The following is a 15,062-nucleotide window of genomic DNA, read 5'->3' as shown; positions in this document are numbered from 1 at the left end:
TACCATTGCACTAAAGCAAGGAGAGCAAGAGATTTAAAACAGACACAATTTTTTTTTAAAACATTAAAAGAGCAACGACTAAGATATGGATGTATACAGTTTGTTTTCGCATGAAGTATACTGTAAATATAATCACTTTAAATTTGATGTAGCCTGGATAATGTAACTGGTGCCGCAGTTAGGAGTGATCTTTAAATTTCTAGTTGTTAATATCATCATAACAAAATACTAGAATGCCCCCCCCCCCCCCCCCCAACAAAAGTGCCCATGCCAGAAAACTCAAAATGAATTTCCTTATACTTATTGTTTTAATGCCTCAACTTTCTACACTTGTATGCTTTTTTTAATCGTCATTATTTATTATTTCCTATAGTTATCATGATTATTGTTGGTTTTCTCTCCCATTGTACAGAATGGATAAACTGAAAACATTCTTCTTAGGAGGAATGATTCTGTTTCAGATAGGACTCTATATTTATCTTCCGTGTGTAATAAATAAAGTGAATATGTGGTTTTTGAGCTGAAACGAACGCAATGTTTGACTTGGGGTTACTTTTACAGAATGTGGCCTTGCACAGTAGTTCCTTTTTGGTTTAAATTTTTTTTTACTATATCATCTGTTTCCATGACAACTGGGCAAACCTCAGAAAAGCTCCAGTGTAGCGGTAGTTCCTTTGTGGTGATCAGATACCGTATTGTTAAAAGCAGCTTATGTATTATCATGTAAGTCAGAGAAAAAAAAGTCAATCAATTTATTGTTTATGTCACTTTTAACTTCTCAGATGTGTGACTTTGCTGATTTACTGCTTTCTTTGTCGTACATGATAGTTTATGAAATATCTTGGTCTTCTACTGATGGACAGACAAATATAATAAATGTTAAGATGACAACTTGGGCAGTTTGAAGTTTGAACGGGTGTTTTTCACTACTTGTTGATATTTCAACTAAAACGAATAATGGATCAATTGAGAAAAAAACTGGCATCGTGCTCAGTAAACAAAATAATGTTAGTTGCAGCCCTATATTATGATTGATGAAGTACCACCAAATATTTACCAGAAAGAAGTAATTTCTGTATTCTGTTAATCAATTAGTCACATTAATTGGTAAATAGTAATATTCATTATGTGAAAACTCTAGTCTAAAAGCAATGGTGAGAATGTCAATATTGCAGCACTGCTATGAATTATTAATGTGCCCAGAATGTGATCTAATACGTGACAGATCCATGTTTTTGGTATTGATTCCTACACTATCAATACTCAAAAGAAGAGTTTGTATCAGTACATTAAAGATCAATCAGCAGACCCCAAGTTGTGAGATCTGGAATTATTTTGATCTTGGCAAGATCAACATTGTTTTTTCAGTTAACTTTTTTTGATGAGTGCTAAAGTCTAAAAGAGCAATATGATCCAGCTAATGAGATGGCCCATGATTTAACGACTCTGCTTCTGCCAGATTGAAACAACAGCAATTTCACCCATGGTTAATAGAAAAGTGATACCAACAGTAGTGAAGGTTGCAACAGGCAGGCATTCTCGAATTTTTTTTTAAATGGCCGTTTAACCTTTTATTTTTTTAAATAAAATGTGCAAGTCTTAGAGTCCAAGGTTTTATACTCAAATTGCTTGTTGTTCCACAACAAGAAGACATTGAGTAAACTTTCACATATGACTAGAAAACCAGAAAATTCCTAACATTTGAAAAGCTTCTGCGCAAACTAACTGATAAATCCAGAACTGGTTCAGCTTTAGAGATTGTGAATGTGGGGTACAAGAGAGAAACAAGATCAACCAGCTGGACAAAGTGGCTCATGGGGCCCTGAAGAGCAGCCACCCCATTTTTCAAAACATCATTTTTGATAACCTGATTTAAAGTGAGTATCAACTGATTATTATTTTGGTGTTTACTTAGTGATTTAGCTTTTACAATACCAGTTATCCTACAACACTGGCCTTGTGCATTAAATGCAAATAATTATAGTATATACACAAGGGCTTGTTGGAGACTGCTTTTATTCCCTCTATCAATTAATACACTTCTGTGCACTTTTTCGAGACACTACAATCATTTTAAATGACACACTGGCACAAATGAGCATTAAAAGGCTTTATTGGAGAAAAGTGAGGTATGAATCAACAAAACAAGATTAAATAACCAATATAACATTCTGTGTCAACAGCATGGAAAGGACCAGACGTGGACATGATTGTTAATTGATTTTTGGTTTGTGATTGTGCATTGCATCCATTTGTTCTTCTCAAAACAGGTTGGGATTGGAAAGAAAATACTCAATGGGACTTTTGGGTCAAAGGTGGGAAGTGTTGGGAGGTGCTTGAATCACTGAGAGCCAGCTGTCCATGTTCACCACTAGTGTGTCTGACAGGAATGGAAAGTGCACATTTTTTCCAAATCTGTTGGGGAGAGAAAAATACAAAAAACTTGAGAATGCAGAGCAGAAACTTTTACGAGGTGTATGATGTGTCTGGGCTATTGCTGATCTGTTAAATGACTGTCCTGTTAACCCGCAGCAGTACCAACCTGAAGTGAATTCTTGGCAGTGTCTGAGTGAACTCATGACTTTCATGTACTCTTTTCCCAAAAACCCTTCATAGTCTGTGGTAGCTGGAATCTCCTTGAGACATTTGGTGGAGTCCTTGAAGAGGAGGTTCTTGGCAGAGTCTGACTCGAACATTTTGAATGAGTCATCAGTGCCATTCAATCCAAACTTTTCCTGTAAATAAAGGACAAAATATTGATTATAAACACAATTTTTCATTTCTTATTGAATTAAAGTTAAGTCATGTATACATCCATAATCAGGGTCAGAAATCAACAGGTCTAAAGGCAAAACACAAATTGAAAGTCAAGATAATTAATGACAAATTAAAACAAATGTGTGACAAATATCCACGCTTTTTTGTGCCACATTGGAAAAACTATACGACGTAACGCTGTAGGTGTTTAAAAGTACAAGGGTGCAAACAGGGAGGAAATCTGACCTACAAAACAAATTATTACAAAACTTGAATGACTCTTAACACTCAATATTAAGTGATAAAGTTTTACTTCATAGTCCCAACAAACATGCCCCTGCAAAAACACAATTTATTATTACAATTCTTCTAAAAATTGAATTAAGATTCGAAATGATTTGAATTTATAAATCTAGTCCATAAAATTTAATATTTTCTCATGTAAAAAATCCCCAACCCTAAAAAATGAAAATTGAAAAGTACAATAAATCACCGACCTGCTGATCCTTGAGTAAGTTGACCACCCTGTCACGGGTCTCTGGACGAGTCACCACAGCGTGTGCAGACACTCTAGCCAAGTTGCAAGAGGAAAACTCAGTGACTGGCACCGGTTGCTCCATTTCAGGGCAGATCAACTGGAAGTCACTAGACTTACTGCCTTTAGCCCAGTCTGGAACATTAGCTTTGGCAAGAAGAGGTGGGAGGGAAGAGAGCTGTACTTTTATCGGAAACAACACTGTTGTAGATGAGAGATGATGTGAAAGCTGCTCGGTGTCTTACCACCAGTGTTCTCCTCTACGATCGTGTGTTTGATGAAGGCAACATCACCGGCACCCTCCACGAGACATCTACAACAACATGCAACACATAAGTTAGGCAATATGAAGATAATGTTGCCACCCTGAGCAGGGTGCGCTGGAAGAGTAATTAAAGGAACAGTTTGATATTTTTGGTAATACGCTTATTTGCTTTGTGGCCAAGACTGATGAGAAAATCAATACCACTCATATGTCTGTGTGTCAGTACGGAGCTGGATCTGGGAGGCAAGTTAGCATAGCATAAATAAAACATGCATTTTGGCAAAGATATGGATTGTGTCGTCAGCATAAATCTTTTACTGTTTTTTTCTGGCATTTTCTTTGTGGGGAACAATAAATGGTACAGCAACACTATATTTTCAACAGGTGTGCTAATGCACAAACAGCACCCTGGTTTAATGGGGTGAGAGATGAGATTTGCATCTATGGTATTCCAAATTCTCAGCGAGAAAGCAAATCTGTACATTTCCCAAGAATGCAAACCAATACTTCAACATACAGTACATGCACATAAGACGTTCTGCACAGAACAACTTTACTGTTGATTCCTACCTGAAAGCTCCAGCGTAGCCGTAGTACCTCTCTTCACTACTGGCTTTGCACTTGAACATAGAATCGGCATTGCCGGCACACTGAGCACAGAGCGGAGAGTTGGTATCTGCTCCGGGGGCACAGCTGCTACTGAAGACCTTCGCTGAAAAGTGAGTCGGTGTTAGATTTGAAGGTGTGCAAAGAACAGCTCTCTTAACAATTAAATTCCTGTACAATGTTTTTGCCGAATAAAATGTGGAGGAGACACAACGGCTGCCTGGATTGGATGTTCCACTGATGAGGTTTACTTTCAGTGTTGCGTTGAGCTCAGCTTTTGCCTTTTGACTCAGACTTGACTGAAACTAACTAACAGTTTTGTTTAGGTTTGGGAAAAGACTTACTTTTAAATTAACAACATTAATAACCAAGTGCTGAGTTTCCAAAACATACTGTAAAAAAAAATTGTTTAGTAGGATAATTAGCTTAATGGTCATGGTGTGTGCTTTGCTTTGCTTAAATAAATATCATGGTTACTCACTGAAGTTACAGTCTTGAGTAATTTCAAACAGGCGACCCATCGGGATGTTCCAGCCAGCATTTCTGCCGAGGCCTGTGTGGCAAGACTTCCTTCCCTTCAGGGTATTCCAGGTCACCCCTGAATCTTTCTTTACCACAGCCACAGCATAATAAGAGGAGCCTGGGGCTACAAGAGAGGTGGGATAGAAAGAGATTGATCAGAAAACTAGCAACCAGAGAATAATTATTTAAATGGGTACTTCTTAATCTTATCCCTTGAAATTAGTAGGGAATACCTAAATTGATTGAACATGCGCGTTATTGGTTAGATGAAATATATAAACACAGACTGATTTATTACCTCCGGTGGAACTGCACTGCTCTGTGGAGAGACAGACGAGCAAATGTTACTCAGGTAGAGACTTTGGAATAAAAAACACAGGATTGTACAAGTTTATTTCAGTTTGCACCTTGGTCATACTGCTCCACCATAACAGGAACCAGGCCACACTTTCCAGCTGTGTACACCTCCCCTCCATCGACTGTCACAGCATCAGCCTCTTCGCGCTGCGGGATGATTTTGGCAGAGCAGAATATAAAAATGAGAAACAAATAGCACAAAATAAAGCAAAAACATTGGTAGTAACAGATTTGCATGTTTCACCCAAGACTGTTTTACCATAATCTTTTTCAGGCACTCTTCAAATGAGTGGGCTTTGGTGCAGACAATCTCGGGGTCGTTGTTTGCGGCGTCGCTCCAACTGTCACACTTGGTGGCCTCATTGCTGCCCACAACACACCATTTCAAGGCATTGGACGGAGTGCTTGGGATATTCACTGGAAAGGTGAAGTGAAATAGAACCAAAGGCCAATGGCTGCTGTCAATAAATGTGTTTGTCTGATCTGTTTTGAAAGTGAATCTGTGTGTTTGACCTGCTCATGTTTACAATACCTTTCTTCAGGGAATTGAGGATTGTTATGTATGTAGGACCCAGATACACGAAGTGGTCTGTGTTCGGGGGCAGCTGCACCAGCTTTTTTGTCGAGTCCTTGAACATCAGGTTCTTTGCACCTGCATAGGCTTCCGATGAAAAAAGGTTGAAGTTCTGAAAAGACACAAAAGAAGCCGATTCATTATGAAAAGCCGCAAGCATACGCGGAGGCAACTGAAACACTGGGTACATGTTTGAACGAATCGTCGTCCTCTCCCTCCACTTCCTTATCAGACAGTCAACTATACAGCTCACTCTTGGTGCTGTGCAGAGCTTTACCTCTACAGAATTGAGGCTGGTCCAGATAAAGTCAGCCATATCTTGGTCCTTGCGAGTGACAACAGCATGAGCTGGAACCCTGGCGAGGTTGCAATTGGCATAGTTGTCGATGGGCGCTCTGCTGTTATCTTTGCACAGGAGCTCGTAGTTTTCCTTTTCAGATTCTGAAAGTGTTTCACAAGAGTGAGTTGGAAGATGGTGATAAACGAGAAAGGAGTGAAGAAAAGAGTGTGAGATGTTGAAGCAGAACTATTCATTTGAATAAGAAAGCATTTGGAGCGGATTTGCCATTCCAAACTATTCTTTTAATTGCAAGCTGTATTGATAATAGGTAATCTAGCTATATGACAAGATGATAATAATATTCAGTGATTGTGATATAGATGTGATGGTGCCTGACCATATCTAATAAAATTCTAAATTGTAGACATTTTAACTGAAAAGCAGCATTTTGTATTTTATGGTCTCATAACTCATATTTGAAACAAGTGATCTGCTTACAAATGACAAGGAAGCAATTATTTATTACATCTTAGGATAGATGATTGTGTGACACTGACCAGGAACAGTGAGGTGCTTCACAAAAGCCACTTCTCCTTTGTTTTCAGTCAAACACCTGTTAAATAGACCAATCCACACATGCAACAACTTAGAGGTTAAATCATCACAGCAGCATTGTGTATTTCCACAGAGAGGATGGGTTTAAGAAAACAAATAAAAATATCACAGGGTCATAGAGAGGCGTGGGTATCTGGTAGAGTAGAGGCAGTACAGCAGTAAAAGTGAAGGTAAGAAAGATCGAATAGAGACTCATACTGACTTGAATGCACCATCATAATTATAGTAAGGCTCCGAGTGGGTCTTGGAGCAGTCCCCTTTGCACAGGTTACACAGTTTGGAGACAGTTGCCCCCGGGGCACAGCTTTCGAGGAAGAAGTTGCTTACCGCTGCAAAACAAAAAATCAAATTAGAAATACTGATCGTATGAAGTCCCAGTCCCTGCAACTCACCTCAGTACTCCTCCCACCCCAACCCCCTCAGACTGGTGACCTGACACCAAAAGAGTGTCAACATTCTTTTCACTTGTGGTAATTACACCACAAGTCAACTCTTTCAGTTTTGTTTCCCTTAACGTGAATTATTCAATCTCTATTCATCACTGGTTACGTTACAGGAATAGTCCAAAACACAAACGAGTGGTCACTCAGCGGGACATTTCTTGCCTGAGCATGCTAACATCCTTTTTACTCCTGTAACACAACTTCAAATTTGTATGGATTAAAAAATATATATATGTTCAGGCCGCACAGTTCTTCTACAGGTCTGAGTAATCACTGATAACACCATGATTCTACGAGTCTGAAACTACCACCGATATTTTTGATGGTCCATGCGTATACATAACTGTTGTTTTTTAAGGATTGGGCAAAAAACACTGAACTCACCCTCCTCCAACGATATGTCATCAGAGCCTTTCCACTTGATCAATTCCTTGGACAGCAGAGTTCCTATGGGAATGTTCCAGCCTGCAGATTTCCCCACCCCGGTATGACAAGACTTCTTTCCCTGGAGATCCTGGAAGCCAAACCCTGAGCCCTTCTTCACCACAGCAACAGCGTAGTAACAGGTTTCCGAAGCTAGATGCACACAGAACAATTGTGAAGTAGTCAAAAGTGAACAACAAGTAGCGGAGAAAGAAATGCTAGACATCCTTTATTTCTCGTGCTTATTTCGTAGGCAAAGACAGCTGATTAGTAAACATACCGGATTGGTACTCCTCAGCAATGATGGGATGCAGGCCGTAATCATCCAGTCCAGCTTGGTAGATGTCCCCTCCATCTAAAGTGATCGCGTCTGCCTCTCTAGCCTGTTTGAAAATCAAGATGTTTACTGACCATGCCTGGTTTTCGCTCTCTCCAGAAGCTCAAAGGACATTTTATTGGTATGAATGCAGTGGTCATTTATTCAATTACCGTTCTTCTGTGCAATATTGAGATAGCCTACATGTACGTGTCTGTGCTTGAAAACTTTAATCTGTACGTGTCTTTACACTTCTACGCATACTACATTTTAACGTTTTTAGTAGTTCCTTTTCAAAATATCTTTCATTCAAAACATGTGTTTGTACGATATGACAGAGTTTTGTGGTTAAATCTTCACAAAAGTACAAAGTGAAGCCATATCTCCAACTCAACCACCTATTAAGTTGCACTTGGTGCTTACATGTTAACGGATCAATAATGATGAGAAAAATAATAAGAATAATAAAAACGCTCCGAAAGGGGGCAATTCTAAATGATCATATTAGTTTTATATCGTCATTATTATATATAATACATATTATTATGTTATTATGAGTATAATTATTATGTTATTACGAGTATAAAGGAGTTTTAATGATTTTTTAATGGATTTTTGCTAAGTATACTCATGTCTCTACTTAAATCTAATTTTAAATGCAGGACTTCAACGTTTATGAGTACTTTTGCATTGTGGCAGTGGTCGTAAGTGTATTTACTCAGGTACTGCACACAATTGTACAGCCCTTCACTTGAGTGCTCCAATTTTCTGCTTCTTTTTAATTCTACTTGATTACATTTGATTTGATACCCCACTACGTTTGTCTGACTGGGGGATATCGCATGTAAAACAGGATGATGAAACGATCAATTTGTTAAAGATTAATCACTCAGCACGTACATTAAGATGTAGCGTACACATTAATGTATTAACCACCCAGAACAGCCCACCCTGTATACTTTCTTACTTCTTTAATGCACTTAATCAATTAGTAATATTTACTACAACAACAAAAACTGTAAATAACTAAATAACTAAATTACAAAAAATAAGAAGCAAGGGTATCAGCCCTTTCAAATAGAATTAGATGCATCCATATGTGGAACTGACAGTTGAATGACATTACTTCCACTAGCATCACATTATTTCTCTTGTTTACTTGAGTGCATTTAAATGTATTTTTCATGTCTGCGGAGTAGGCCTGAGTAGGTTTTATGAAACTAGTTCCATCATCTGTATTGGAACTATGTTAAATGCCATTGTCCCAGAAATGTAAATATCAAACAATGGATAGTTCATAAATAGATAGATTATACATAACGGTGACGAGCGCTGGTTCGAGGGGCCAACTTTGACTTCTTTTGAATAGGGCCCCAGCACACTTTAGAATCATTACTCATCGAGATCATATCTAATATGGTTTTGGACAGCGTGAATTTTAGTGTCTCACGTGAATTGCGCGCATGCAGTCCAAGATGCTGTTCCTCCTCACGCAGGCGAAGACCGGCGCTGCGGCCGCCAGGTCCGAACATTTCCGCAGCTCAGTCTCCGACGTGACGCACCACCTCAGCTCCCGAGTGGGGGCCGCGGACGCGGCGGCTGGCGAGCGCACATGGATGAACAGTTAGACAATTCAAAGAAATACAGATCAATGCAGAATAACTCAACGTCATCACGCGACGAAATGGGCCAGTGCAAAGTGTGTGTGTGTGTGTGTGTGTGTGTGTGTGTGTGGAGGAGGAAAGGGTTTCTTTACCGAGGCATCCGAGGAGCGCGGCGAGCAGGAGCAGCTTCATGTTGGGTCTCCGGGTCAGAAGTGCGGAGTCTCCGGGAGGCAGCGCGCGCTTTTATAGCGAACCTCCGACTGCACTGACAGAAGAAAGAAAAAAAGAGAAGGGGAAGGAGAAGAAGAAGAAGAAGCAGAAAAAAAAGAAAAGATAAATACCACAGTTTGCTCAGGTTTCCTAATGTGTGCGCTGGCGCGCGCGTGCACTTTTGTTTGCAGGTACACGGGGCCGGCACAGAGATACAGAGGCCAGGTCCGATGGAAAGTCCCAGAAGGCTCATCTGAAGCCATTTAAACAACCACACATTCTGTACAGTGCGTCTCCTTTAGAGGACAAGCAAAGAAATGAATGACACTTCTCAGAGTTTTTAAATCTTTGTCTTGATGCGGTATATTGACCCCAGGCCAGCTGCTACCACGAACAGAATTCATCAGTGGTGGCTCAAGTATTTTTAGTAAACTTAACAATACTACAATGTAGAAATAATCCATTACAAGTACATATCCTGATTTCAATATCCCACTGAGGTAAAGTGCAATGTGATCTACAGAATGCACTCAAAGCATCTCAAATAAAAGAACAAATTATTATTATAATCATTATTAATATTATTGTATTACTAATCATTTGCCTAGTAGCACTTTTCTCATGCACGTGGTTGAGGTGGGGCTTATCTTAAATACTTCATACAGCTTGGGGTATATTTTCAATTTTAGCAGTGCATCATGTTTTTAGAAATTCCTTTATGTATTTTAAGTTAAGTCATAATCGACAACATAACCGGCAAGTGTAGCTTTCATATACATGCAACAGAGTAAAACGTACAGTTCCCTCATAAATGTAGTGCAGGGGAAGATCTCCAAATAGATATTTTCAAAAATGTAGTAGTAAGGAACTTATAAAGAAATATCAAATGTACCCCTTATATGTTAAAGCAATCTGCTTATCTTCTACTGTGTAATATCCTTTCCTAAAATTACATGATTTCAGGATTGAGCCATAACCATCTTATCTAGGTGGGATGTTTAATTTTAATTATTCAACTACTTCTGGCATAAAGGTTAATGGCCTGGTGAAGGATTTTTTCACATCAATTACTATGATCATCAGAAGAAAAAGTCAGGAGTCTCTAAAGTACTGTATTTATTAAATTTTATGAATACAGTACTTTAGACACAAACTGCAAAAACTGTGTGCGTATGACTCCCAAAGAGTCATGTTTACAAAGTCAATATTACCCAACATAAGCTTTTAAGTTCATGTTGATTTGTAAATGGAACCGATAACACCTCCTCTTTCTTTTGTCATCTGCCAAATATTTTAATATTACCCAATAACTTTAACCACAGATTGACGTTTCTGTGGCGTTTTTTTTAGTTGACTTTGGTGGTGCAAGTTTGGAAATACCCAAGTTGTGGTACTGGAGGAGTATGGATTTTAGTTTTAGGACAGTGGTGATGTATTTTAACTGTGATGCTCTGATCCTTCAATATAAATTAAGAGAAGGGTTTTGCGTGGCATGTATCAAGAAATGGAATTAAGAATGCAAGATATATATATTTAAAAATATGTATTCAAATTCTGGTAAACCTTTGATAAGCCACTGCCTGTAAGAGGACTGAACAATTCTGCAGCTCATAACGGATGGCGAAGATGTTCCCAAGCATTGTTCCCTATGATCTCTTCTCTGGGTCCATCTCTTTGACCCTGCTTTGTACTTTTTGTACTCAACACCCTGCATGATATTGTTTTCGCCCCTGAGCGTGTGTGTGTGTGTGTGTGTGTGCGTGTGTGTGTGTGTGTGTGTGTGTGAGTGCGTGCGTGCGTGCACGTGTGTGTGTGCGTGCGCACCACAAAATAACTCTTCTCACCAAACTTGGTGGGATTACTACTTGGGAGGGTATCTCCAGAGGATTAACTTTCAGAGCTGATTGATTGGTCAAAGGTCAACATAATTATGATGAGAAAAGGACATTTTCCAAAAATATTTTTGCAAATAATGTGTCAGAAAAAGTGTCCCTATCATAAGATATTCTATGTTAAGTGATGTCATGAGAAAGTCACAAAGAAGTTAGGAAACAGTGCAAGCATAGTTCAGAAAGGCATTTTTCTTTCTCTCCATCCCACTGAACCAACCAATGACACTATTTATGTGAAGCACATTTTGTTAACGAATACAAACATTATAGGGCGTAGTTTAGAAAAAAAAATTGTTCCTCATAACATGTTAACACTCCAGACTCTGTCGTTCCTCACCTCTCCCCTATTTGTCGTCGTCGTCAGCATCCTCCGTAGCTCATCACCTGACCGGTCTCCTCCCTGACATTTTAGTCATGATTTCCAGTATTCAAACTCCTTAGCCAGAATTTGCTTCTGTATTAGACTTTTTCTATTTTGATTCACCTCTCTGAGTGACCACTTGGCTGTTTTTTTGTTTTTTTTTTAAAAATAGGCCTGCTTGCTTCAGTCACTGGTTTTGTCAGCTGCTTTCAAAGGAATGACTGTAAATTGACTTTTGACTGATTAAAAAACATTTAGCCTCTAGTGATCTGTTTTGTGCATCTATATATGAGACACCTTTACCTGTGCCACATTCCTGAACTCTCACAGATCACTGTGCTTTGTCAGTCAATGCTGACACTTCACTCGCATAGTGACACCTCCTGATAACACTGTCAGTGTGCATTTTTAGAAGAATTTGGGGTTTTTTAAAGCTAAAAATGTATTTGAATTGCAGAAAATGAAATGATCTGGACATAAAGGTTTGTTTTGTATACATATTTGCAGCAGTGAACACGGACAGTTAAGTATGTCACTCATCAATAATAGCGAATCATTTGAAATAATCCTAACTTTGTTATCAAACTACCTGACAAGGCGATTGTAGTTCATAAGGCCAATCCTGACCGTGCTCAATCAGATGAGCTTATCATCAATGGTTGTTTTCCTGAAACATGCAGAGCAGGGCGTTTAACAAAGCATTATAGATTGGATATAAGCATGGTCTGTTTTGCAATACGCTTTTTTTTTCTTGGTTCTAGGACTCTGTCTGATCATATAAGCAACTATGTCTTCAGATGCAAATGTGCTAATATGGGGGTGGGGGGGGGGGGGGGTGTTGTCGAGGCACACAGCCAAGTATTTTTAAGGTAAGAAGGAGGTAAGAAGGAGGTAAGAATAGAATATACATGTAGGAGTTAACTGTGACATAATGCTCAGCTGCCAAGCATGTGATACACACAATCTCTTAATCAGAGAAGAAAAAGAGAAAAGAAGACACACACACTGTAATGTACTTAGTTGCTTTTTACCACGGCACCGGCGGGTTGACACATGAGGGTCGGCTGGCGTGTTTTCAGATCCAACCCCCAAAATCAACTCAGGCAACAAGAGCAACTCAGACACTCCCGTCCCCGTCTATTTTTTGAAAAGTTATGTATTTGTGAAGATATGATTCAAATTGTCAACTTAAGCCTTCATCTTGCAATAGGAAAAACAAATCCTGGATCAGGATCGAGATCCATCCCCAAAAAAATGAATAACCTAGTACCAATGCAGAGACCTATCCATTTTAAAAAAAAATTCATGAAAGATCCGTTCTTAAACGTTTGAGTTATCCTGCTGACAAACAAACAGACAAACCCAACCTATCACATTACGTCCTTGGCGGATGTAAAATGTCTCCAAATGCATCTCTGCCACAGGTCTTTGGCTTTATGTGATCCTTCTTTACTCTATCCTTTTTGCAGGAAGTTAAAGTCTACTCATAGAATTCTCTAGTGTGGGGCAACACCACCCCCCAAATGTTTACTTCTTTCTAACACCACACCTCCAATGTTTCTAAATTTACACCTGAAGCCCAAAATAAATGAGAATGGCCCTCAGTAAGGTGCACCCCTCCACCAAAGGCCAATAGTCCCCTTTAATTCAATCAGGCACCAAATTGCACAAACTCATAGAGATCATTCCCCTGGCTCATGTCCCATCCTTCCATCACATTTCATTGAAATCTGTTCAGCATTTTTGGCGTAATCCTGCTGACAAACCTACAACCACACGATGGACGGGGGTGAAAACATAACCTCCCTGGCGTAGGTAATTAATAAAATAACTCTGATGACACGATAAGGGACCAGATGCCAAAGAAGATGTTACACAACTGTACACAGGCTGTGTAAGACCAGTGGTGGGATGATCCCTCACTGATCACTCATTAACTTCCATTGATTTCATTCTGAGAACTTGCGAAAAAGGACCAAGGTTGACTGGGGTCAACACCCTTGTTATGCAACACACAGCCCATGAAACTAACCTGGTATGAGGCTGCTGTCCCAGTTAGCTCATGACTAATAAATGTAGGTTTTATTTGAAAGGCAGGATTTAAAAAAAGGTTTCACCCCCCTAAGAGGTCCAAAATTAACAAAACACAAACAACACTACCCAATACAACTTTTTAAATAGTTCACAAGCTGACACAAAAAAAACTAGTGAAGAAATGCCCCCCATGTCCTGCAGTATCAACACAGCAAGCGGAGTGAGACACAGTCAGTGTCCTCATCTGTTTGTACAGCTGCATGTCTTTTTCTTTCAACTCTGACCATTGCCCTGTACAGTCACTGTTGGTTGGGGCCCTCGGGGAAGACAGAACCTGAATTTAATCCTGTAATCAGGCGTGATTTTGGATAGCTGACATTTTACCTCACAGCTTATTCTGCTATCAGCGAACCTTTGTGGCAGTCCGTTCTTCCAGAACTGGAGTGCCTGACAAGAAACTCCGACAAAACACAAAACAACTGGCTGCAGCTTCTCATCAGAACCAACCGCCACAACTCCAGAGGTTCATTGTGAAGGGTGCTCTTACTCTGTAGAACACGCTGACAACATTCCCTACCCTGTTTGACATTTTATGAGGCTTACTTGAATATTTTTTGTAAGGTACATTCATGGTAAATTGACTCATTTGTTGGTGAAGTGTCGCCCTTCGGGGCACATTGCCACCACCAACTGGTCAAGTGAAGAACTGTGTGTAACTGTGAACCTACTCTTCAGGCACACTTTATATTAAAGAGCTGAAACTACAACCAAGTGCTTCAGACCCTGTCTGTCCAGATCCTGCCTCCATTGTACCATTGAGGAAGCGCTTTTAACTCTTGAGTAGGCTGATGCATGGGAATGTCTCATCCTTATACAGCCATTGTGTCCCGTTTCATTTAGCAGACAAAGTCAAGGTCTGAGTTTCAACACACGTCTGGGACATCAGACAGGGTTCCAAAACTTTCTCCAACATCAAATTTAAGGGCTTTTCAAGGACTTGCCAGACTCAATTTCCTTCAAGTTCCGGGAACCAACACGGCACAGTTTGACATTATTACAGTAAGAATGTTCACAATGAGAGCTAAAAGAGAGGCTTAAATGTGAGAACGTTTCTCAATTTGTGGTGTTACAGCGATGGCAGACTGTCGTCTCGTGCCTTCTCTTAACACAGTAGAACAATATATTAAGTTGAGTGAAAGATAGAGGGACTTATTGGGAGTTGAAAAGCCGAGACGTCTATTTCTGCACAAAATATATGATATCAAGCA

The 15,062-nt window shown here is 39.5% G+C and overlaps 1 protein-coding gene across 1 annotated transcript; it reads right to left on the bottom strand.

Annotated features, from left to right (window-relative positions):
* Window positions 1–2,095: 2,095 nt before the first annotated feature.
* On the bottom strand, window positions 2,096–9,576 carry tfa (transferrin-a). Its single transcript, XM_035633445.2, has 17 exons — window positions 9,450–9,576; window positions 9,144–9,292; window positions 7,658–7,760; window positions 7,339–7,530; window positions 6,714–6,840; window positions 6,454–6,509; window positions 5,894–6,057; window positions 5,575–5,728; window positions 5,302–5,459; window positions 5,093–5,189; window positions 4,984–5,004; window positions 4,645–4,809; window positions 4,128–4,269; window positions 3,538–3,605; window positions 3,255–3,439; window positions 2,543–2,735; window positions 2,096–2,415 (listed from the first exon to the last, which is right to left on the bottom strand). The coding sequence occupies exons 1-17, from the start codon at window positions 9,487–9,489 to the stop codon at window positions 2,372–2,374; spliced, it is 2,058 nt and encodes a 685-aa protein (XP_035489338.1). The 5' UTR covers window positions 9,490–9,576; the 3' UTR covers window positions 2,096–2,371.
* Window positions 9,577–15,062: the final 5,486 nt, after the last annotated feature.

Source organism: Scophthalmus maximus, chromosome 5 (assembly GCF_022379125.1).
Source record: "Scophthalmus maximus strain ysfricsl-2021 chromosome 5, ASM2237912v1, whole genome shotgun sequence".
Taxonomy (NCBI): Eukaryota; Metazoa; Chordata; class Actinopteri; order Pleuronectiformes; family Scophthalmidae; genus Scophthalmus; species Scophthalmus maximus.
Note: the sequence above shows the minus strand (reverse complement) of the source record. Positions and strands in the feature narration are given on the sequence as shown.

What these genes read in the sequence shown, in the direction of transcription:
- tfa (XM_035633445.2), bottom strand. Translation starts at nt 9,489, where the DNA reads ATGAAGCTGCTCCTGCTCGCCGCGCTCCTCGGATGCCTCG. An exon ending in ACTGCATGCGCGCAATTCAC is followed by an intron (nt 7,761 to 9,143) that starts GTGAGACACTAA and finishes ATTTTCAAACAG; the next exon opens with GCTAGAGAGGCAGACGCGAT. An exon ending in GGCTACGCTGGAGCTTTCAG is followed by an intron (nt 3,606 to 4,127) that starts GTAGGAATCAAC and finishes ATGTTGTTGTAG; the next exon opens with ATGTCTCGTGGAGGGTGCCG.